Source organism: Vigna radiata, chromosome 2 (assembly GCF_000741045.1).
Source record: "Vigna radiata var. radiata cultivar VC1973A chromosome 2, Vradiata_ver6, whole genome shotgun sequence".
Classification (NCBI taxonomy): Eukaryota; Viridiplantae; Streptophyta; class Magnoliopsida; order Fabales; family Fabaceae; genus Vigna; species Vigna radiata.
In genome coordinates this window covers 3,050,596-3,073,345 of record NC_028352.1, presented here as the reverse complement: position 1 = coordinate 3,073,345, position 22,750 = coordinate 3,050,596, and the positions used below count along the sequence as shown (strand labels likewise).

At 33.1% G+C, this 22,750-nt stretch overlaps 4 protein-coding genes across 5 annotated transcripts; 2 read left to right on the top strand and 2 right to left on the bottom strand.

The window, feature by feature from the left end:
• Window positions 1-1,831: 1,831 nt before the first annotated feature.
• Window positions 1,832-6,859, bottom strand: LOC106756195. The gene is given in 4 exon segments (XM_022778119.1): window positions 1,832-2,397; window positions 2,508-2,617; window positions 2,720-2,822; window positions 6,671-6,859. Coding segments are annotated over 4 exon segments (657 nt in total). The 5' UTR covers window positions 6,677-6,859; the 3' UTR covers window positions 1,832-1,959.
• Window positions 6,860-10,798: 3,939 nt separating this feature from the next.
• Window positions 10,799-11,926, top strand: LOC106756554. The gene has a single exon (XM_014639027.2). The coding sequence runs from the start codon at window positions 11,138-11,140 to the stop codon at window positions 11,777-11,779; it is 642 nt and encodes a 213-aa protein (XP_014494513.1). The 5' UTR covers window positions 10,799-11,137; the 3' UTR covers window positions 11,780-11,926.
• Window positions 11,927-14,551: 2,625 nt separating this feature from the next.
• On the top strand, window positions 14,552-16,491 carry LOC106756553 (protein HYPER-SENSITIVITY-RELATED 4-like). The gene is made up of 2 exons (XM_014639026.2): window positions 14,552-15,532; window positions 15,634-16,491. The coding sequence occupies exons 1-2, from the start codon at window positions 14,552-14,554 to the stop codon at window positions 16,021-16,023; spliced, it is 1,371 nt and encodes a 456-aa protein (XP_014494512.2). The 3' UTR covers window positions 16,024-16,491.
• A 667-nt stretch (window positions 16,492-17,158) lies between these two features.
• Window positions 17,159-22,378, bottom strand: LOC106755099 (bifunctional dihydrofolate reductase-thymidylate synthase). 2 transcript variants are annotated; one of them, XM_014637199.2, is made up of 12 exons: window positions 22,202-22,378; window positions 21,234-21,707; window positions 20,745-21,144; window positions 20,626-20,670; window positions 20,380-20,445; window positions 19,384-19,445; window positions 19,224-19,298; window positions 18,969-19,134; window positions 18,753-18,876; window positions 18,236-18,342; window positions 18,004-18,121; window positions 17,159-17,489 (listed from the first exon to the last, which is right to left on the bottom strand). In XM_014637199.2, the coding sequence occupies exons 2-11, from the start codon at window positions 21,686-21,688 to the stop codon at window positions 18,011-18,013; spliced, it is 1,611 nt and encodes a 536-aa protein (XP_014492685.1). In that variant the 5' UTR covers window positions 21,689-21,707; window positions 22,202-22,378; the 3' UTR covers window positions 17,159-17,489; window positions 18,004-18,010. The 2 variants fall into 2 exon arrangements, with proteins under 2 accessions (XP_014492685.1, XP_022633837.1); XM_022778116.1 differs by having other exon boundaries at window positions 21,234-21,704.
• Window positions 22,379-22,750: the final 372 nt, after the last annotated feature.

Below are 22,750 nucleotides of genomic sequence, written 5' to 3'. Positions count from 1 at the left end.
AGAATAAATACAGACATCGGAAATTAAATTTAGCAATAATTATAACCTAAATAAAAATTATATTTAATCTATAACACTGTGTTCTTATGAATGGATTTGGGAGAGATGATTTGAGTGGATTTGAGGGTAATTATGTTGTTTTTTTTTAGTAGATTTGTGGGTAATTGAGAGTGGATTTGAGGGTAAAGTTTGTGAGAATTAGTGTAGGATTTGATTGATGTGATAGAATTAAAAAATTTGTTTAATTGGTAGAAATATAAGATTACTAAAATGCCCCTAGTTATTTTAGTAATATAAAATGGTATTTTTTAATGTTATATTTAAAAGTATAAATGTTAATAAAGAAAGGAAATTAATTAATAATAACTCAAATTAATTTATAAAATATTAAAAAAATATAATAAAGTAAAATAAATATTTTTAATAATTTAGTATTTGTTTGTAATATGATTTCTTACCAAATACTATCAAATTAATTTCTTACCAAATTAATTTAGTATTTGTAATAGTATTTGTAATAAAGTAAAATAAATATATTTAATAATTTCTTACCAGAAACAACCCCTGCCATCCAAACACAAAACGTGGAACCGGATACACGAAGAACGTATCCGGATAACCTACCATGTGCAAACCTTTAAAACCCTGGATCCGGATACGTTACCACGGTATCCGGATAAGGTCCTTCCTTCACCCGAAATTTCTTCGAAATTTCTTCTTCTTCCTGCAACTGCTGCATCATCAAGCTTCTTCCATGCACTGTCTACAACCACCTCTTCCATGTGCAAAAACCACGGGAGAAACTGAAACTGAAACAATGCATTGAAACACACTCTTTTATTAATGGTCTCAGAGTTTGTTTTTCAAATTCAAATAAAGATTCTCTACTTTTGCAAATGAACAGAGCTATGGTGAAAGGTTCACGTGAAACAACAGTGCAGTGCTTGTGTTTTTATCCAAATGCTTTTTAGTTTTTTAATATTTACTTGAATATTAGGGTTTTTTATTATTATAAGGGGTTGGAATTTTGAAAATTGACAAAGGGCATTGCGGTCTTTTAACTATAAATGACCTCAAATCTTCTCAAATTGGAGAGATCCACCAAACAGTGCAAATGTTCAATATCCACTCAAATCACTGTCTTTTAACTATAAATGACCTCAAATCTTCTCAAATTGAAGAGATCCACCAAACATTCCCTCAAATTCACAAAAACGAACACACGCTAAGTTAACATTAAAATATAAGTTTAAATAAAAATAGTCTCTTAAAAAAAACCTATTTTTCTAAATTTAATTAAAACATAAATATATAAAATTAAATTGAAAACAATCATTTAATTAATATCTTTATCATAGATAATTTTATTTTGTTCACTTGATTCAAAACAATGTTTAAATAAAAATTATTAGTAATTAATATAAAATTGTGTTGTTATAATTAGAATTTAATATTCAAAATAATATTTTAATAGTTGGTATATAATATTATATATGCATTTAAATACTCTGATATGAATATGCATGTGAATGTCAAGACGACAATTCAATTTGAATTTTCAGTACATTAATTACAAGATAGGAAAAAATATTAAAAACATAAATACATATATTGTATTCGTTTAATTGTGTTTGCAAGCAGAATTACCATTCTACTTATATAAAATTAAACCTGAAAACACGATTTCCGTTTTCTTATATATTGTCACCCCTTCTGACAATAGAGAATGTCCTTTAATAACTCCGATTCAGAAAACCAAATAGATCCGAACTTCAACATTTTTGTTCGCCTCAACTGTGTTTTATGACGCAAAAAGTAGACACGAATCACATTATCTAAACAAATACGTCAATTGATCTGTTTTTACGATCATCAAGATGGAAAATCGTACCACAAGAACCTCTTATCATTCTATTGCTCATGCCTCCCAAATATACAGAGATCACCATTAATTTTGGTTCAGGTCAAATGAATACCAACGGCTAAGGATTCACTAATCAGAGATTGAAGTTGTCCAAGATAATTTCTCAGTTGAGAGCCATAGGAAGATTGTTCTTGCAAACCTGCTGTGTCATGGCTAACTTCTGATTGTTCACTATCTTCCAAAGCCTCTCGTGCTATCATTTCTTCAGTAAACAATCCAAGGGCATCTGGTGTTGACAAAGAATGCACAGATTCATACAGCCCTTGGAGTTCGTTCCTCTTTTCTTGGGTTGGAACCAACCTCTCTTTTAATTGGTGTGGAAGATGAGAAAAAGCACTTCAAAAGAAGCAAGTCGTCAAAAAGAATTTTCTTAAAATACAACTAGTGAAACAGTCACGGTGCTAAAAACCAAAATTGAACCCCTCTTGAGCAGAAGCTTCCTTCCCAGCTATAAGACCATCTCGATATCCTATCTAAAATATTATGGAGAATTGAAAATGCGCAGTTAGTTAATCACAATATAGAAGTATAGAATTAGAAACAAAACTAAGGAAAACTAATTCAACCATGCTAAAACAAACACCGTATGGAATTGGACGTGCCTCCTCTGCCACTCCCTGTCCAAATCCAACGAACTATCCAACTTGTCATCAAAATCATCCCAGAAAATCAAATCATCACCACCACCACGATCTAAAACCGTAATGGAAAATTAAAAGCCTTAACTAAAGCAAGAGACTGAAAAACAATAACGATGCATTCATTCCAAATCAATTCACTCACACCACATCTTACCGTTTAACTTATCTTTTTCATCAACAGCAATGGTCGACGTGAGTTCTAATTTGGACAGTTCTAAACTTTCAGCATAAAGCTCTTCAGCAAACCTACCCTCCATCTGCAATGCAAACTAACTCTACAAGAGAACTTACATTCATAAAACAGAAAAAACTAAATGAAAAATAAGAATAAATACTCATCAATGGGCATCAACCGTTGTGAAATGAAGGTAGAAGAGAATCGGCAAATAATGGGAAGATATTTTTTTCGAATAGGACTATTCAAAAAGGCCCAGTTGGTGTTTGGTCTAATAAAGCTCAATTAATGTTTTTGGGCTTTTGGGTGAAAGATAGCGGAGGGTTTCTCCTGCACCTCCAACTGCCCAAAATACCCCAGTAAATAAGGCTGGTAAGCAATAGATTACAATTTATCGAACTCACTAACCACTTTTCATTCACTTCTTCGTTCTTATATCCTCCTCTACACCCCCAATTCCTTCGCCAACTCGTTGTTCACTGTCATTCTCTTCTCTTTGTGGTCCTTCTGATCCCTTGATGTTGGTTCGTGTGTACTCCTATTATCTTTTAAATCTCTTGAATATCCCAACATTGTTCTCCAGAGTGCAATATTGTTTGACAATGGCAATGGTCGTGAACACCCTAGACTCTTAATTTGGTGGTGTTGGAATACATGACCTTGTAGATACAGTGGTTCATTACGAGGAACCTGTTGACCGCGTTGACATGTTGTTCTTTGTTTAGGAGCCACATTCCCTTGAATAATGTTCCAAATGGATGTTTCACCGACTCATGATCAAATGCATGACCGAACGCAGTATTTTGTTCATGAAGTGGGGTATATGTTTGAAATTGTTTGAAAGGGGTGTGTAAATGCAATAAATGGTGTTGGGGTCGTGTTATTGTATGAGGAGGACGTCTAAATTGTTGTCATCCTCATCTCATCTGCATGTTCTGCGAGGATGTCATTCTCATCATCACTAAAAGATTTTAAAGATGTTGAAAGAATTCCCACAGTCGTTTTCAGGCAATCAAGAAAGTAATGATGTGTTTGCATGGACTAGGAGGGAAAAACAATTTATCTGAATGGACTAGTTAGAAACTGGGTGCAAGATTGTACATCAGTTTCTCAATCCCCTAAATATGCGTTGTTTAAATCAAAGGTTCGTGGTGTGGATTATGTGTGAGTGTGATGGTGTTAGAAAGGAAAAATGTGTTCTTCGTGAGATATTATGAAAATTGAGTAGGATAAATGGAAGGGATACATCATCTATAGTAGCTTGTGTTGGGTTTTGAGTTTTAAATATTCATCGTCTTGAAGCCTATTTGCAATGTAGTATGCATCTCCGACATAAATTTGAATGGAGTATCTGTATATGATGGCAGAAACTTGTTCAAGTGCCGGTCAACAAGACTTTTGTAGAAGCTTTTCTTTGAATTGCTTAAGCATAATTAATCATCATGACATTCTCAATGGGGAAGAAAACTGGCGTTTGACGACAATTAACAATCCAACCATCATTGAAGATGATTGCATCAATAGAATAATCCATTTCACATTAAAAAACAAGAAAAAAGTATGAAATTGTACAATGTAAGAGAGAAGGCAGTGAGTATGAAGTTACGAAGAAGTGGTGTAAGTTATGGTAAGGCAGGTTTTATTTAGTCATGAAAATGACACAATAGTGGGTAATTATGTGAGTAGCATGAGAACTTAAGTAACCATGTGAATGACACAAATTTAGGTAGTCATATGAGTAACACGAGAGTTTAGATAGCCATGTGAGTGTGACGAGAGTTTAGGTAGCCATATATGAGTAGCACAAAATGTCAGGTAGTCATACAATTTACATGGGTGACAGACTAAGTTCGCATGTCAGTCACATGTATGCCTAATATTTTGTATCGCTCACATGAACGCTTAAACTATCATGCAACAATTCACATGGACGGTCAAAGTCTAGGTGTCACTCACGATTACATAACTTTCTGGGTCACCCACATGACTACCCAACCTCATCGTGTCATTCACATTACTACCATAATTACTTAAAGTCTCGTGTACATAAACTCTCATGTCACTCATAACCATATAACACTTACCTTTCCATAACTTGACACTCCAATTTCTCCTAATTTCATAGTTCTGCATTCTCCTTAACTTTGTAAAGTTTTACAATTTTTCTTGCTTTTTCATTTTAAAATGGAATTTCCAAATGAACAATCATGTATTATGATGATGAGATCGTTAGTTGTTCTCAAGCAGTGATTTTTTTTTTTTTGCTTTGATAATACCATGATGATACATATTTACAAACATCCCACTTCTAACTGGTCCATCCACATTAAATTTTTTCCCTCAACCATGAAAACGCATCACCATTACCTTTTTATTTACTTTGAAATGAATATGTAGAAATTTCTTCACCATCTTTAGAGTTTTTTAATAATGATGAGGATCACAGCAACTTAAATGTTCCCTCATACAACAACAACAACTCCAACATCATTTACCACATTCATACATCTCTCACCAATACTTTCAAATCTATACCACACTTCCTCTTTAACAGAATATTGAGTTCAATCATGCATTTGATTGAAAATTTAGTGTGTTCATGGTCGTTTCAATTGGAAGTATAAGCGATCTTGCACAACAGTAAACAATGTTAGGAGATTCAAAAAATAGAAGGAATCCACACTTGGGCTACGTCTTTGATTTCAAAACATGTAATATCAAAATCCAACTATCTGAAGACCAAATTCTAAACTGAAATAAATGTGTTTTCTTAATTAGAGTCCAAATAAATAAATAATAGCCTAAAAATAAAAATTCAAAAATATAAAATAATTTAACCTTGCTTTTATACATAAAAGTTAGGATGAGTTAAGTCTTACAAGTATGATGATAAAAGAAATCACGTTATATATTATGGAAAATAATTAACTTTGATTTCGTATACGAGTACCATACAATATATTTATTAATTATTAATAATACAACGAGTACCATTTTTATAGTATCCATGTCTATGATACACATTATTTAATGTGAGGAATTTTTGTTTGAATATTATATTAGATTAAAATAAAGTGGCAAGAAAAACATTAATAAATATATTGAAACTCCATAGATTTATATTTTTCTATGAAGATTTATGAAATATTATTTTTAAAAATATATTTTCTTATGTAACTATTGAAGGCTCATGGACATATATGTAACAGAAGTATTTATATAATGAAAAACGTGTAGTTTCCAGTAATGATTAATTTATTAATTTTCCTCTACTTCATTGCGTATTATTGATTTCCAGGTCTATTTGTAATTACTTATATGAGTTCCAAAGCATAAAGCTAAATTATATTCATGAAATTGAAATAGTTTAAAAAACAAATATAATTTGTATATCAGAACATTTAGAATCATAAATAACCAAAGTTCATGAATCGAATCAAGAAACTAACTTATAAAATTATAAGCACATAACAAAATCAATAAAATTCGGAAAGTTTAATTGCATAGTGAGAAAATAAAAAATATATAAAAAGCATAATAAATCAGCTTGGTTGAAGATGCCAAATCAAATCGGCTAAAAATAAGAATAAATTCTGATAGATAAATAATGTACAATTCCCATATTACAATAATATATAAGAAAGAGTTAGGTTGACGTTTAACTCTCTTATTTATCAGGGCAATTAAGAGCTTAATAGGGAGTTAGAGCCTATTAGGGCAATTAACTCTCTTATATGTCATGGGTAATGAATAATCATGATACGACAAAATAACACTCGATCAGATGAAACATGCAGAAAGCCCACATTGACTCATGAGAATGAATGCGCATCAAAACAACACCAACAGATACGATCTCTCTGAGAAATTAACGTATCTACAAAAGAACTACCGAAATCAAATTAACAGAACAATAGAAGAAAACCATACCTTCATACGCTTAGAGAGAACGGAAGGTTGCTTGCCACCGTCAAATTTTTCGGGCTCGGAGGAAGGTGGAGGAGCCTTATCCTTCTTCGGAGTCTGCAACCCATGACCAATAAATTCAATCACAAATCACATGGATTGGGAAACGAAAGGGATAATGATTTCAGAGATTTTGCAGAGAAGAAAAATAAATCACACCAGGATCTTAGCTGCAACTTGTGAGAGGTAAAAAAAAATGTTTTCACTGTTTCTTTCAGCCAGAGACGAAAGATAAAGCCACCGAAAACCCTAGGTATTTAAGAGAGACATGATTTCCTATTTATCCCGGGCTTGCGGCCCAACAGGCCCATTTTAAACCTAAGATTTTGCTTTGGGGGTTACTCCCTGTACCTCCCCAATTCTAACCCCCACCCCCCCATTCCATTTTTAAGATTTGTTTTATTAGTTTACTTTTTATATTAATTTTCAGATATTTTAATAATGGAATTTATATGTTTTGATGTATTATTTTTAAATATATTTTTAACGTATAAATGGGAGAGTGAGAGTTGCAGAGAGCGTTTGGAGGAGGAGCGTTTCAAAAAGCTTTGGTGGGAGTGGGGGTGGGAATACGAAGGAGAGGAATTTGAGTCTGTGTGTTTTGACTGAGGCAGACTGTAAAAGAGTAGGTTAACTTTAGTAAATAGGTGTAAAACGGTAAAAATAAAAAAAAACATAAAGATTAATTTTGTATTTAAAAAAAATCCAAAAAAATTGGGGGGTGGGAGTTGGAATTGGGGAGGTACAGGGAGTAACTCCCTTTTGCTTTTGGTACCTACATTTAGTTGTATCAGTGAAGAAACATAAAATTAGAACATTTACTTGGTAACGACTTTTGATGTGTTGTTTTATATTGAGAAGCATTATGCTTGATCCTCTGTGAGATACTTGAGAGAAGTTTGGTAGCATAAGCAAGAACAGAGAGAAGTGATGGTTGAAGGGAACACCCGTGTGTATAGTGCTACCCAAGGTTTCATTGATTCCGTGGGAAGGACCTGATTTCAATAATGCAGAATCTGGAACCATATCCACAACATAACTCAAAAATATCATAACAAAACTACTTATTCATTTTCAAACATTCCTGTCACATCAATTTTGCTCCAAATTTTAAACCCATTTCGCTATTTATTATTGCCAATTTCATTTTAATCACATGTCTACATAAAAGTTATCATTAATTAATTGTTAAAATTAGAATTTAACATTAAAAACAATATTTTAAAATTTTATATAAAATGTAAATTACCAATACATTTAAGCATTTTAATATTAATGATGGATAATGGATATGAATACCCGTTGGTTAACAATCACTTAAATAAAATACCTTCACTTATCTGCCTAAATTTGCAATTAATTAACAATAGATGAGTTTTGTGGAATTAATATGATTTATCTATTTGTAGTGATTAAAAAATGTGCCTATTTTAATAATTTAAAAAAAAAATTGCACTAGATTCCAAAAAAATACCAAAAGGGGTAAGACATGTAGAAGCCGTGTTTGCTTCGCATCAAAATCTTCTTTTTCTGTCTTTTCATAGAGTAGTCCCTCTTTGGAAAATACAGGAAACAATGGATTAAACAAACATCATAAATCAATTTCGTACTATGTTTCATTTAAAACAGCAAAATATTAAGTTTATGATTTTTCTACTGATTTTATTTATTTTTTTATTTAATCTAAACTTTATATTTGCATAATTAAAATAGAGTTAAATATAATCTATTATATTGTTTTAGATCCTATATGTACCATATGGTCCGGGTCCACATAAAACATTCGGATATGTCCTTCCTCGCGGACGACAGGTTCTTCAATAAGCCTTAAACGAACTATACAAGCGGTTCTCACTCCGCTACCACTTTACCTAGAAGGTGACGGACGTCCTCAGCTTTGAAAAGTTTCTGCATAGACGAATGTCCTAACATATATTCCCGTCACGAAGGACCTGATCTTTCGTGACAACTGACCGCTTGAGACGGACGGAGCCAAGTGTAAGTTGACAGGAGACATTAAAAATGGATTAAAAGGTAAAACACGATTAAAGAAGATGGGTCAGAGATTGGACCGTAATTAGAAAGAAGTTAATTTTAAGCCCATAACAGAAACTATAAATATGAATCAAGGGTGAAAGGTAGTTGGTTATTCTCTCTAGATATTTTTTCTTTCTATCTCTACCTTTTACTCATACTGACTTGAACGTCGGATTACTTTTAACATGTATCCAACCAGCTTGGATAAGAGTGTGTTCTACATGGGAGTGAAAGTTGTTGACTGTAAGAGCGAGAAGTGACCGAACGCCTGAAAAAATTGTAAAAAAAGTGTCGGACAGAAGTTTAACGGAACTCTATAGTTTTTTGTTCGTTAATTTCAGACCTATATTGTATCTTCTATAATCACTTATAATCTATATAGATAAATGTACTAAAATTTATGTTGACATGATTGACAGTAAACAGAAATAAAATATTGCAGTCTTTTGGTTTTATCTCTAAGTCATAAATAAATTATTTGTATTGAGTTAGATAAAATTGTTTATAATATTTCATAATAAAAAATTATACTCTTTATTATTTTCTTTCACTTTTTTTTTTTCGAGTTTAGATTGAATTATACGGCACTTTATTTAAATATTGCCAATTGTCACCCCTCATAACAATGGAACTGAAAGCTATCAATATCAACCTCAAGTTATTCCTCTCAGTCCAAAGACATTTCAGAAAGAAGAATATTCCAAGTTCCACAAATAATTCAGAGTATAATGCATACAAAGAGAATAGATGACGATGCTTTTTTTTATGTAAATAATTATTTGACTCATATGTTGATTTTTAAGAAATTGATTTTAAACTTAATTTAAAATTATAAATTTGGATTTAAAATGAGATTTGTGCATAGTTATATATTTAAAATATTTCTTATTTATATCTCGTAGTAATTTCTTAGAACAATGACCCACAATTTAAATTCTGAAAACAAATCTAAAACTACATTTCTACACATTCAAGTTCTGTTCAATTTGTTCGGATTATTCATCACTGTTAACCAAAAAAAGTATATAATACGACTTCATCTTTAATTCATCAGTAAAACCACAGCATGTCACTGTTATTTAAAATTTTGGTAAAAAAGTAAGCTATTTAAAATAATTCTAACCTAGATACGAAGTTTTGTTTTTTTACAAATATGCTTTTTTATATCATGAGAATATTAGAATAGACAGATTTTAACAAATTATAATCGATTACATTAATCGATAATTAATTATTATGAATTATTAAAGTTAGATGAAGTTGTCTGAGAATAAATAAATTCGACAATGAAATAGTGTAAAATAGACGATTTTATCTTTAACACCGTTTATACCAGATGGACCGGACGACTACGTGATCATTTTAATTTGTGCACTTCATCTCGTGCTAAACTCAGAAACGTTCCAATATAACCATAGAACCACCTTGTAAAAACACCTGACCGGACGGTCTAAGATGAATGGTCGGTCAGAACCAATAATCATGTGTACGTAAGATTTAAGATAAGATATGATTAAAAGTCATTGGACCAGTATTAGGCCGTGATTAAGATTTCGCTAATCTTAAATCCATTGCGAAAACTATAAATACAGGTCATAGATAAGAGGTAGGTGGTTCACATATATTACATATTTATTATTGATTTCATATTAACGAACTACACACTGGCTTAAGCATTGCAAAATCTTTGATAGGTACACCTCTGAACACGAGAGGAAAGAACGAAAGAGTCCAAAAAAAGAGACCAGACAATATTGAAAAACAGATTGTGAAGGTGTTTAGAGTAACTCCACGTCGCAACCGAAACACTAATTAAATAATCAATTACCATTTTTTATAATTAATAACAATTTAATATGAAGTCGAGAAATGTTGGACTTCAACTTTTCATATGACTGAGCTGAAGTCATCTAAAAGATAGACGACTTCTTCTTCGCATGGGATATGGAAGGAAGATTAGACTATTTTTTTAAAAAAATACCTTCATATGAATCATAAATTTTACATGAAGTGAGGAAGAAAAAAAGGTAAAGATAATTTGATACATACACAGGGAAGGGATAAAAAAAAGTAGATAATGGAATATTGAGATATTTTTATTTTATTATTTTCTTAAAAGTTTGGATTCTGGTCTATAAAGATGGAATAGCACAACTTCATAGCTTCATAGCACCAAACAGAAGCACTCTGTTCTCTCTGTTCACATTTTACAGTTCACATTACATTCACTTGGCTTTTGTTTCTGTATCCATGCTTCCAACTGTAGAAGCTTATTCACTGTTCTCTGCAACATCATTTCTTACATATTCTATTGCCGTAGACAAATTTCTATTCCCCTTTCAGTGAAACACATAACACGAGTTGTTGTTTCTTTCTGCATCAACCCTTCAAGCAATGGACTCCTTCAGTTTCAATAACCTTCAAACAGAGAAAGCCAACGCCATCCTCAAACACCGCAAGCTTCGAAGGGTCGCAAGCTTGTTCCGAATCATCGAAGTGTGTGCGGTTTTGGTCTTGGTTTCAAGGTTCTCCATGCAGCTTCCGGTTGCAGTGAGAAACTCCGGCGAGTATTTCAGAGACTTGTCACTCTTCATGAACAGTCCTCGCTTTGTCTTCCTCGTCGGAAACATCATAATCATCGCACTCTTCGCGCAGTTCTCCGCTCAGGGTAACAACGTTGTTCCGGAGCCCAATCTGTACCAAGAGTTTATTCAAAACACAACAAAAAACCAAGAAGCTGTGGCAGAGTATAGCAGAAAGAAACAGAGGATGAAAACAGGGGAAAAAAATATCAGTTTGGAAAAAGGTTATAGAAGGTGCGAGACAGAGATTTTGAGGCAGAAACGACGCCGTGTGTTGCGTAGATGTGAGACTGAGAAGGAAAGGAAGAAGATTGAAGGTGTTCCTGTTGAAGAAGTGGCGCGAATTTCTTGCCCTGAAGATGGAATGACCAACGAGGAATTTCGTCGCACTGTGGAGGCTTTCATTGCCAGGGAACAGAGGATTCGAAGAGAAGAAGATCATTACTTAATGTAAAAAAAAATAAAAATTATATATGTATATTTTAAAAAGTGTGTAAATAAAGTAATAAATAATAACTTTTATAAATGATGGGAATTTGAATAAATTACGTAGAAAGAGAGATTCATTTTACAATAATATTAATCATTATTTGTGAGATAAAGTGTAAAATGGTGTTAGTAATTGTTGTAATGCATGGCTTAAAAAAATATTCATGAATAAGTTGATTTTGTTTATATTTTATTTTTCATATCATATTAATAAATTTATTGTTTTTATTTTATCTCTGAGAAGCATTAAGTATTGATAAATTTTTTTAAAGAAAAACTTTTTTTAACAATACTTTTTAACAACTTTTTGACAACAGTTTGTGGTTGGTCCGTTTTAAATATTTTTTAAACATAAATTCAAATAGACCAATAAAATGATGACACGTGTTCCGTTTGTAAAAAAAGTTATCAAAATATCATTGTCTTTTTTTAATGTTCATGAATTATTATTTTTGATGAAATATTAAGATAAATAAGAAAAAGTGAGAAGAATTGATGTGAATGAGGTATTCTGATTCTTGAGATGTGAGAATAGTGTGGAGATGAGGGAACTTCCCCGGAGAGACAAGACATGATGATAACAGATGCTATTCTCAGGTTTGGTTTCGACTCTTAATATGTTTTTAAGATTTTCAGAATATATTTGTGTGGAGAAATAATACTATCACACACTTTTATATTTATTTGATACATAGTATAAGGATAAAATGGTTTAAAAAATATAAAGTTTTGTAATTTTTTTTGAAAAGAAAAAAGTAAAAAGTAAGTAAAAGTAATGTTAAATAAATATAAAATATTTAGATGTGTCAAAAATTTATTTCTCGTTTATGTCCGTAAATTTTGTGCAGTATATGTGTTTACAGGGTTGTGTTACATGAAAGAAGTTCTATTGACTGGTTTGTAATGAAAAATGAAACTAGATTTTACAAGAATAAATATTTTTTAGACACCTGCAATTAACTGCGGGAAGAAATAAATTTAAAATTGACGGAAAAGAAATATAATTTATATTTAAATAAAATAGCATGTGACTTTTGGAATCTAGAATGCATAAATTTCTTTAAAAATTGAAACGTAGAAAGATAAAAGTTTTTTTTTTATTCAATTCTAATAGTCTTCTCGTTATTCATTACTCTCTCTTAAGAATAATAATAAAAAGAATGTTATTTTTCAAAAAACACTTATATTTAGTACCTAATAATATTTTTTTAAAACTGCTATCCAGGCCTGCATTTATCGTTTTAGGTAAAAAAGAACTTTGAACAAAAAAATTAGAAATTAAAAAATAGTGTGTTGCCAGTCAAAAATATATTTTAATAAAAATATAATGAAAGAAGAAAAAAAGAAAAAGAGTTTGAGTATCGAATATAATTACTACCTATTGGGAGAATCACTCATGCAGAAGCTCAACATGGCAATCACCATCGTCTACTAGATATTCTGCTTTTGCATTATGTCTTGCATTTATTTAATTCTGCATGCATATAATATGCAAAAAATTGCAAAAATAAAACATGAAATATAATATACAAATAAGAGAGATAAAAATGAAATAAAATAGCGAAGTGATAGAAAGAACTAGAAAAAAAAATGGTATATAGTACTGTATAGTTTTCAATGTGATATCTGATAATGCTTTGCTTTCACTTTCACTGATTCCTTAAGAACACAAGTGTGAGATATTTTGTTGGTTCCTTAGTCACTTTTTTAATTGGTGTGACCCCAATTAACAATACCATATCTAATGTGTTATTAAGTAAAAACAATGCAAGTGTTTCTTATCTCTAAGCCTAATTCATGCATTGACGATGATAAAGTTCAATTTACAAATATGTAATAGAAGAATTAATTATTTTAATTAGGACATATAATAACTTCTCAATATTTTAGATTTGATATGTAAAACTTTTTTTTTCTCTCTTTGCATGATGTGATTTTTTTCCCTCTCTAAGTTTTCACTTTATATATTTTCTTTTTTTATATCTACCTTTTTAAATATCGTCTCCTTTATAATATGATTTTATTGTTATATTTGGATGATTATAAATTATTTTTAATCAAACATTAAATTAAAAATACGTTGATCTATACCATTTTCCATGAGTTAGTTTTATGTGAATGGTTTGCATGTCTAAATCAAAGGATGTATTCACATCATTTGTGAAAGTATTTTTAAACCAATCAATATTGTTTGGTTAAATGTAATTAAATTAGTTATAGTTTAAATTAATTTATACTTGTTAGATTTTAAATACTTTATATTAAATGTTTTTTATAGTAATAGATCTCCATTCAACAAATGGCAAAATCTATATTATTTTCCTTTCTTCTCTGTTATTAAGTTTCTGATATCACTCTGACGTCAACAATTTTCGTAATTTGTTTTGTCAATCACGGCGTAAGCGTACCTTACACTCCGAGTTAAGGGTATTTGAGGAATTGAGGTGGTAAATGCAGTGAAACTCCAAAGAAGTTTCCTGCAGTGGAAGAAATAAGACCTGTTAGTCAAAGTCAAGGTCAATGAGAAAAATGCAACGAGAGAACAACAATACTGAAAACAACTGAACTCTCAAATTCAAATCAATGATCATAAATTGCATCAGTTGATAGTTTCAGATTTCAATAATAAAACCTAGATTCCCGTCATCACAATAATATTAATCAGTTTTCTTTTTCTTTCTGTTCGTAGCGATTATTACAGCAGCCCGTCAAATTCCAGCCCAATCAGGGCCCAATGATGACTCCCAAATTTCAAAAGGTAGTCTCCACGGCGGCGTCCGTGGCGGCCACCGTGATGCTCCTGCGCTCGTTCACCCGCAACTACATTCCCCCGGAGTTCCAAAACTACCTCCACTCAAAACTATCGAAACTCCTCTCCTCCTTCTCCACGGAACTCACCCTCGTTATCGACGAATTCAACGGGCTCACTCCGAACCCGCTCTTCGCCGCGGCGCAGCTCTACCTCAAGCCGCAGGAGGCGCCGAACACGAAGCGCTTCCGCGCCACGATGTCTTCGAGATCGCGCCACGTGTCCCTCCTCATGGACGGCAACGACGAGATCACGGACTCCTTCAACGGCGTGCCGTTCCGGTGGAGGCTCGTGTCCCGACGCGGCAAATCGAATTCCGCGGTGCACGTCTTCGAGGTGCGGTTCCACAAGAAGCACCGGGAGATGGTTCTGTCGGAGTATTTTCCGCGCGTGATGAAGGAGGCGGAGGCGGTGCATGAGCGGAGGAAGACGCTGAGGCTCTTCACGGTGAAGGACACGCGGTTTCGGAGGGGAGGGAGGGGGAAGTTGTGGCAGGGCGTGAATCTTGAGCACCCTGCGACGTTTGCGACTGTGGCGATGGATTGGGAATTGAAGGAGATGATAATTAGGGATTTAGATAGGTTTGTGGAGAGGAAGGGTTTATATAAGAGTGTTGGAAAGGCGTGGAAGAGAGGGTACTTGCTTTCGGGTCCCCCCGGAACTGGGAAATCGAGTTTGATTGCTGCTATGGCTAATTATCTGAATTTCGATGTCTATGACTTAGAACTCACTGCTGTTAATGGAAATTCTGACCTTAGGAGGTTGTTGATTGCCACCAGGAACCGTTCCATTCTTGTCGTGGAGGACATTGATTGCTCCCTTCATTTGCAGGATAGGCTTGCAAAACCTAAATCATCACAACCCCACCGCTTCATCCCACGCCATTTTCACTCATTTCCAGCACCCCAGGTATAATACAACACAATCACATCCTTTTCTTAGTTTCAGATACTCTTTCTTTCAAGCATCAAGAAATGGCTTTGAATCTCGCGTACTGTTTTCAGTTGCAGGTGACATTATCGGGGTTCCTGAATTTCATAGATGGGTTGTGGTCGAGTTGTGGGAATGAGAGAATCGTAGTGTTCACCACGAATCATAAGAAGAAATTGGATCCTGCTCTCTTGCGCCCTGGGCGTATGGATGTGCACATTGACATGACTTACTGTACCCCTGGTGGGTTCAAAATGCTGGCTTCCAATTACCTTGGGATCACGGAGCACCCTCTTTTTGTTCAAATTGAGAACTTGCTTGGGATGATCGATGTCACTCCTGCAGAGGTAGGGGAGCAGTTTTTGCTGGACGAAGACCCAGATATTGCACTCAACAGCCTGATGGACCTCCTTCTTGAGAAGAAACGAAATCACGAATTGCAGATAAAAGTACCTCTCACCGTTGAATGATTTGAGTCAAGTGAAATGAACATCATAACAAACACTTGGTGCAATTAGACTTATAACTATAATTTGTATAAAGAAACGACAAAAAATAAAGGAGAAACTATAGATAAACATAGTGTTCTAAGGATTAAACCCATCCAGTTTATTTAAAGAATTTCTTTAGTGTGACACTGAAGAGAGATAATTTTGTTTTCCGTCCTTTTATTCATGAAAAGAAAAAAAATAAACTTTACTAACGAAGTAAATTTCACTTCAACATATTTCTTTATTTTAAGATATTTAATGCTTATATTTTTCTTAAAGCACGATAGTACATAATTATAAAAATTCTTCTTCCACTTTCTACTCTGATCTGACCATCTGCGTAACCGCCATAAGCGGTGCTGCTGCTGCCGCCATGCACGTCACCACCTTGTTTCCCAAGGTTCATATTTTTGTTTGTATATTTTGGATGACTCGTAAAAAAGCCGATTATAACCTAAAGGAATTGTTGAAATATATTGTCCATTATCATGTAATAGAACATATAAACTAATGAACTACTCTAATTCGTCAAGGTCGACTCTAGTTTGTCATAATTTATATATTTAAAAAGTATCTAATTTAAATACAATTTTATAGAAATAAACTTAGTAATGATTCAATGTAAATTTTTTAATATATAAATATCAATTTGTATTAATAAATACTAACGTTAGTTAAAAATATTCACTGTAATTTCTTGCAAAGGCTTTATTTACTAATTGCATAATCTTACAATCCATGATTAACAAAACAGATCAACCTGTTTGATTTTACACAAGTCAAACTTTTACGCATCTAAAACCTATAATGCACACATTTCAACCACACTAAAAATTAAGTCAACTCAACTTTAAAACAAAAGAATAAGAAATACTTACCAAGATATGTTTGATGTTTCTTTAAATTTTAATCTTAATTTATTTTAGGTCACATCACTTCTAACATTTTATGGTAAATATCTTTGCTCTTATTTATTATCTCTAATCTTACGCCAATTTAGCATTTGATTCACCGAAGATCCAAAACGGGTGGACTGTGGAGTCTCTAATATTTACATAAAGAAAAGAGCTGCAGCACCCAGACATCCATGGAAAATTCAGAAAAGCTGGTAAGATATAAATAATTAACATCTTTTAAGCAGCTTTGAGTTTTGATACATATATGTATTTTTTGAATCCATCCTTTGCTCATTTTTACTGTGGCCGGAGGAGATAAAGAATCATAATAAAATGGCCAACACAATACATATTAAAAATACCTCAAAAGTCAAAAGTATAGCAGGACAATGGAAAAGAAATGAAAAAAACCCTTAACCTAAATCACCTTAGAGCCACGAGACACGTGGACCTAAAGGATTCCCAGTAGTAACAAGCAAAGCTTAAAGTATATCCAGCGATATTCTTTTATTTGTCCATAAATTTAATATATAGGTCTTATGGTTATACCTGAAACAATGAAAAATACCATGTTTTAGTTTGATGACCAAAATATGGAACACATATCCAGTGACTATGCTTTAAAAAAAATGTACAGCACTACCTATGCATTCTCTGTAAATTTGAGAAAAATAAATTAATAACGTATTTTCAGTGTGCGCCTTTAAATTCAGAAAATTACCAGTGAAGTTTGTTTTCAAAATTTTTATGTCGTGTAATACAAAATTTTGAAAAGCCAATTTTACTTCAATTTTCGTTTTTTGGAAGAGCAGAATTTACTGAATATGAATCCTAATCAGCAGTTTTTTCTGTTTGCCACAGGTGCAAATGTCAACCAGATAATTTAAAAATTCCTTACATAAATAAAATCAAGCAAATATAATCTATCTATCTATCTATCTATCTATCTATCTATCTATATCTATATATATATATATATATATATATATATATATATATATATATATATATATATATATTGCCCCATTTCAGAAAGCATAGAAGCAGGGTTTGAGAATCGTACAAGATCCCTAAACAGCCATCTTCATTTCTATCTTCTTGTGAGGGTCATATCCTATGAGCTTGAAATCGGCAGCAACAAAGGAATCTATATCTTTCTTCTTTGGGTTTATCTTCAAAATCTGAATTGAGGTATAGGCAATCAACAAGGAAACGGCAGTTTATAAGAATGCATAATTGTTAATATTTTGTGGGCATCTACGTTAAGAAAATGTTTTTCTACCATTTACACCTACCGGAAAAGGTTTTGGTTGATTCTGAAGCTGTTCCTGAAGAGGTCTCACATGATTGCGGTAAACATGTGCATCCCCGATAACATGACTAAAATCACCCGGAACAAGGTCTGACAAGAACAGGATATGATATGGTTAGATCAGTCCGATATCTGATGTCAATTTTATTTTAATATAAATGCTGTATTTCTCTACGTAAGATTACAACCCAAATATATCTGAGCCACACCCAAACTTTAAACGGTGAAACAGAACACACCCAAACCTATATCTTTCTTTTTAAGAGCATTCTAATTTTTCAGAGAATCTGATTATTGGCATCCAAAAGGACTATTTTGCCATTCCATACAAAAAGTATGCTAATCATAATTATATAAAACCTTTGTGAATCATAACCCATTAATCAGCTTAAAATCATTTAAAATCAAATAATGACGAATCTGTATCATGAAAAGGAATTAAGATGCCATGTACGTCTGAGAACAAATTTAAGTCTATAACACTGAAATGATTTGCTTACCACAAACATGAGCAATCATGCATGTCAGGAGAGCATAAGATGCAATATTAAATGGCACCCCCAGGCCCATGTCCGCAGATCGCTGATACATTTGACACGATAATTCCCCATTTGCTACGTAAAACTGCAGAAATTTTTTTGTTGACAAAACTTCATGAAAGGAGAACGAGAGAAAGAAATAGTTATTCCAAGATAAACCCAAATATAGCTGCAGACCTGCGCAAAAATGTGGCAGGGGGGAAGTGCCATCAATTTAAGATCAGATGGATTCCAAGCTGAAAGAATGATCCGTCGATCATCAGGGTTATGCTTTATCTTGTCAATAACATCCAGAAGCTGATCAAATCCTTGGCCAGAGTAGTCAGCATGCATGTCAGTATACCTGTAAAATGTAAGATGGAAAACTAATAAGGAACTAAGCAAGGCCACAAAATGATCCTAATGACATAAAACTAAGGTACATCCACCTACTTGGCTCCAAAGTGCCTCCACTGAAACCCATAAACAGGTCCTAAGTCACCCTCCTCCCTTTCTCTCAAACCAATGCTGTATATAAATTGTAAATCCAGTTAACAAATGCACGGAGAAGAAAAAATTGTAGTTCGTACAAAAATTAGTAGGTCATGCTTGCCTATCAAGGTATTCTCTAGATGCATTGTCATCCCAGACATGAATGCCTTTTTCTTGCAGCACCTGTCAATACAAAATGATTTCAGAATAAAATTCACTCTGGTCGTATCTAATGAACCAGCGAGTTATTCTTGTAAACCACTAATATGCCTTTACGCAACACAGTGATTTAATTGAATTTTGGTTCAGCAGCTTTTTATACTCTACTATGTTTGGAAAAATAACTAAAAATTGTTAACAGGAAGCTATTAAGCTATATTATTGAGGCATGTGTTTTGGTAAAATTAATCAATATTAATAATGCAACATCCAGGTGCTAGTCATGTCATCACGAAACCGTTTTATGATAATATTTTAACCATTGCAAATAGATTTAAAAAAAAACTTGAGTATATGATCAATTTACAAAATACAAATAGAGACATTTCTCACTTTATAAACCCATTTTGTAAAGATTAATTACCCCTTAAACTCACTTCCAAATTCACAATAATGCCAATTTTATGGACATACGGATTTATTATCAAAATTAGAGTCAACTAATGTAAAGCCCCCAATTTCATGAACATAGGCATTTATTATTAAAATTAGAGGCAACTAATGTAAAGCCAGCCTACAAATTCTCGAAAGCCCGGCTTTATCACGACGTTTAGTCACTAATAAATCGTCGAACATAAAAGGTATTGATATCTTAGTCATCAGTGTACAGATTAATAAGGATTCAAACATGTTATATCATTTTGACTCACAACACAACAATGTATAAGTCGATTAAAAATCTGAAAAGAAAAAAAAAAGGGGGAATAATGAGTTGGGTAGGAGACTCCAAAGCTTTCCATGTGTCTATCCCCATTCTTTACCAAGCTAAAATAGTATCAAGTAAACCAATCTAGTTCCCCAATATTTGGTTCGTGCTAGCGACTTCGTGAACAATAACATAACTAGAAAAGGGCATGTATGCACGTCTGTGCGGAAAAGATTGGTAAAATATCATTACCTTGGCACTTGTTGAGCCGCTGATGAACCAAAGAAGCTCCTCAACAACCCCTCGCCAAAATACTTTCTAGGAACCAAATTAAGAAATCAAGTCAACTTTTATATCATGAAGTACAATATATATTCTTCCTCAGTCTTCATAAACATTAAAAGTGACAAAACAAACAATTACATCAAAATAACATAAGGAAACGAAACAAAAAAATAAGAAATTAATATGCAGTAGTTTATACAAATTCATACATACCTTGGTTGTTAGAAGCGGAAAGTTTCTGCGCAGATTAAACCTCATCTGTGGAATTATAGAGAAGTGTAAGCATTCATATAAATCATTGAAACTGCTGAACAGAGCAGTCGAGGTGTTACCTGGCAGCCAAATTTCGACAAGGTACCAGTCCCTGTCCTATCATCCTTAATTGTGCCTTCAGAAATAATTTCTCGAACCAAACTTAGATACTTAAATTCTTCATGTCTCTCATAAATGAATTTCGGAAGAAAAGAAAATTCATTGACCTCAAATTTTAAAGAGTCTGAACCATTATCAAAAACTGGATCAGCATTCTGACTTAGGGACTCAGCCGGAGAACTCCTTACACGCACATAAGTGTTGAAAGAATAGCGGAGGTTGTCTTCCACCAAAGGAAATGATGAATACCATGACTGAAATAGAGAGGTATCAACTCGAGGCATAAAAGTATCACACTCAATGCTTGCCTCAATTTCTGTAATATGAGCAGCTTCGCATCCAGGTGCATTGAGAGCCTCTCTGTACATAACAATTATCACCGTTAAAAAAGAAAACTTAATATGATTACAAAAGGAAGAAGCAGGAAGGTAACTACAATATAAATATACCTGAATATCTCACCACCTCCTGTAAGAAATACTTTCTCAATTGACAGGCAGTACGGAGAAGCAGCCAACAGTTCCATAGCAGAAGACACACTTCCACATATTACAACATTCTCTGCAGTTGCAATATCAAAGCTACCCGAGCGAGTCAGAACAACGTTAAGGCGACCAGGAAGAGGCCTATCCTCAGGAGGGATACTCTCCCATGTTTTTCTACCCATCACAACAGCATTCTTCTTCCCCGGATCAGACGTTATAGTAGTGATCTCATCAAAAAATTTGAGATCAGTGGGTAACGTCCAGGGCAATTTTCCATCCTTAGAAATGCCCATGTCTCTGGTGGCAATCACTACTGCTTGGTAAGTCCTCTGTGGAAGAGGCTCTGACTTGCCATTGCCATTGCCACTTTCATTGCCATTGCCATTGCCATTGGAAATCACAAAAGAATCACTTGCCATCAGAGGACCAAAAAGTCTGCTGAACAAATAAAGTGGAATCTAAATTCAACAAATAAAACACGTGCAGTATAAAATTAAAGTTAATAAAATAAATCCATCCTCTTCCCCGCCTGTTTTCCCTGACTGCAAAAAACAAATTCTCTGCACCAATCCAGAGACTGTAAAATACAAATTAGTGTAAGAAAAATTTCAAAAATTCAGTCACCTACTTAAACTAGATTAATCATAAACACAACACTATCATCTTTCTCATAGCATCACAATATCTCAGCAACAGTAACAGAAACACACAATGAAACCATCTAAACAATTGAGAAAAACAATAAATTAAGAAGCAAACATAATCTCTAAAAATTTATCACACTGTGTACCAACCAACATCAACAAACATAATCTAAAATTCCATAAACACAGATTCAAAATAATAAAAATAAATAAATCTAGAAATACAGTAATCTAAACGTGAACAAGAGGACAGAGGATCTAAAAGGAAGCCTGCGGAAATGCACTGACCTAACAATGTTGTGCGAACTCTTCTCTGCTTCTGTCTAAAAATTGCAAAATGTGAAGCAGAAAAAAATAGTGAAAGAAAAACAGAAGCTGAAGCTGAAAGTCAGAGTTTGTAAGAGAAGGAGAAAAGAGGTTCATAGGCAGAGAAAACAAAGGAACAAGAGAGAGCAAATATATAGAGAGAGAAAGCGAAATGGAGAGAGAAGAAAATCCAAAACCACAGTTGACGTGAAGTGCCACGCAGAAGCGTAGACATGCGTTTCTCTTCAATGTACGTTACCCTTACCGTATAGTTACCGTATAGTGAATTTCTATACATCTTTTTTCACTTTCTCATAAATGCCCTTCCACCAAGCCCATACGCATTTATTTTAAGTAAGACAAATATTTAATTATAGAAACGTTTTCATAAAGCAATATTTAAAAATAAGTAAATTAAATTAAAAATCCACTGCAATAATAAGGTGTATTAATTGAATTAAAGACAAAGTAGTTATTAAAAATTAACTTTGAAACTAAAATTTATTTAAAAAATCAACAATCAAAAGGATT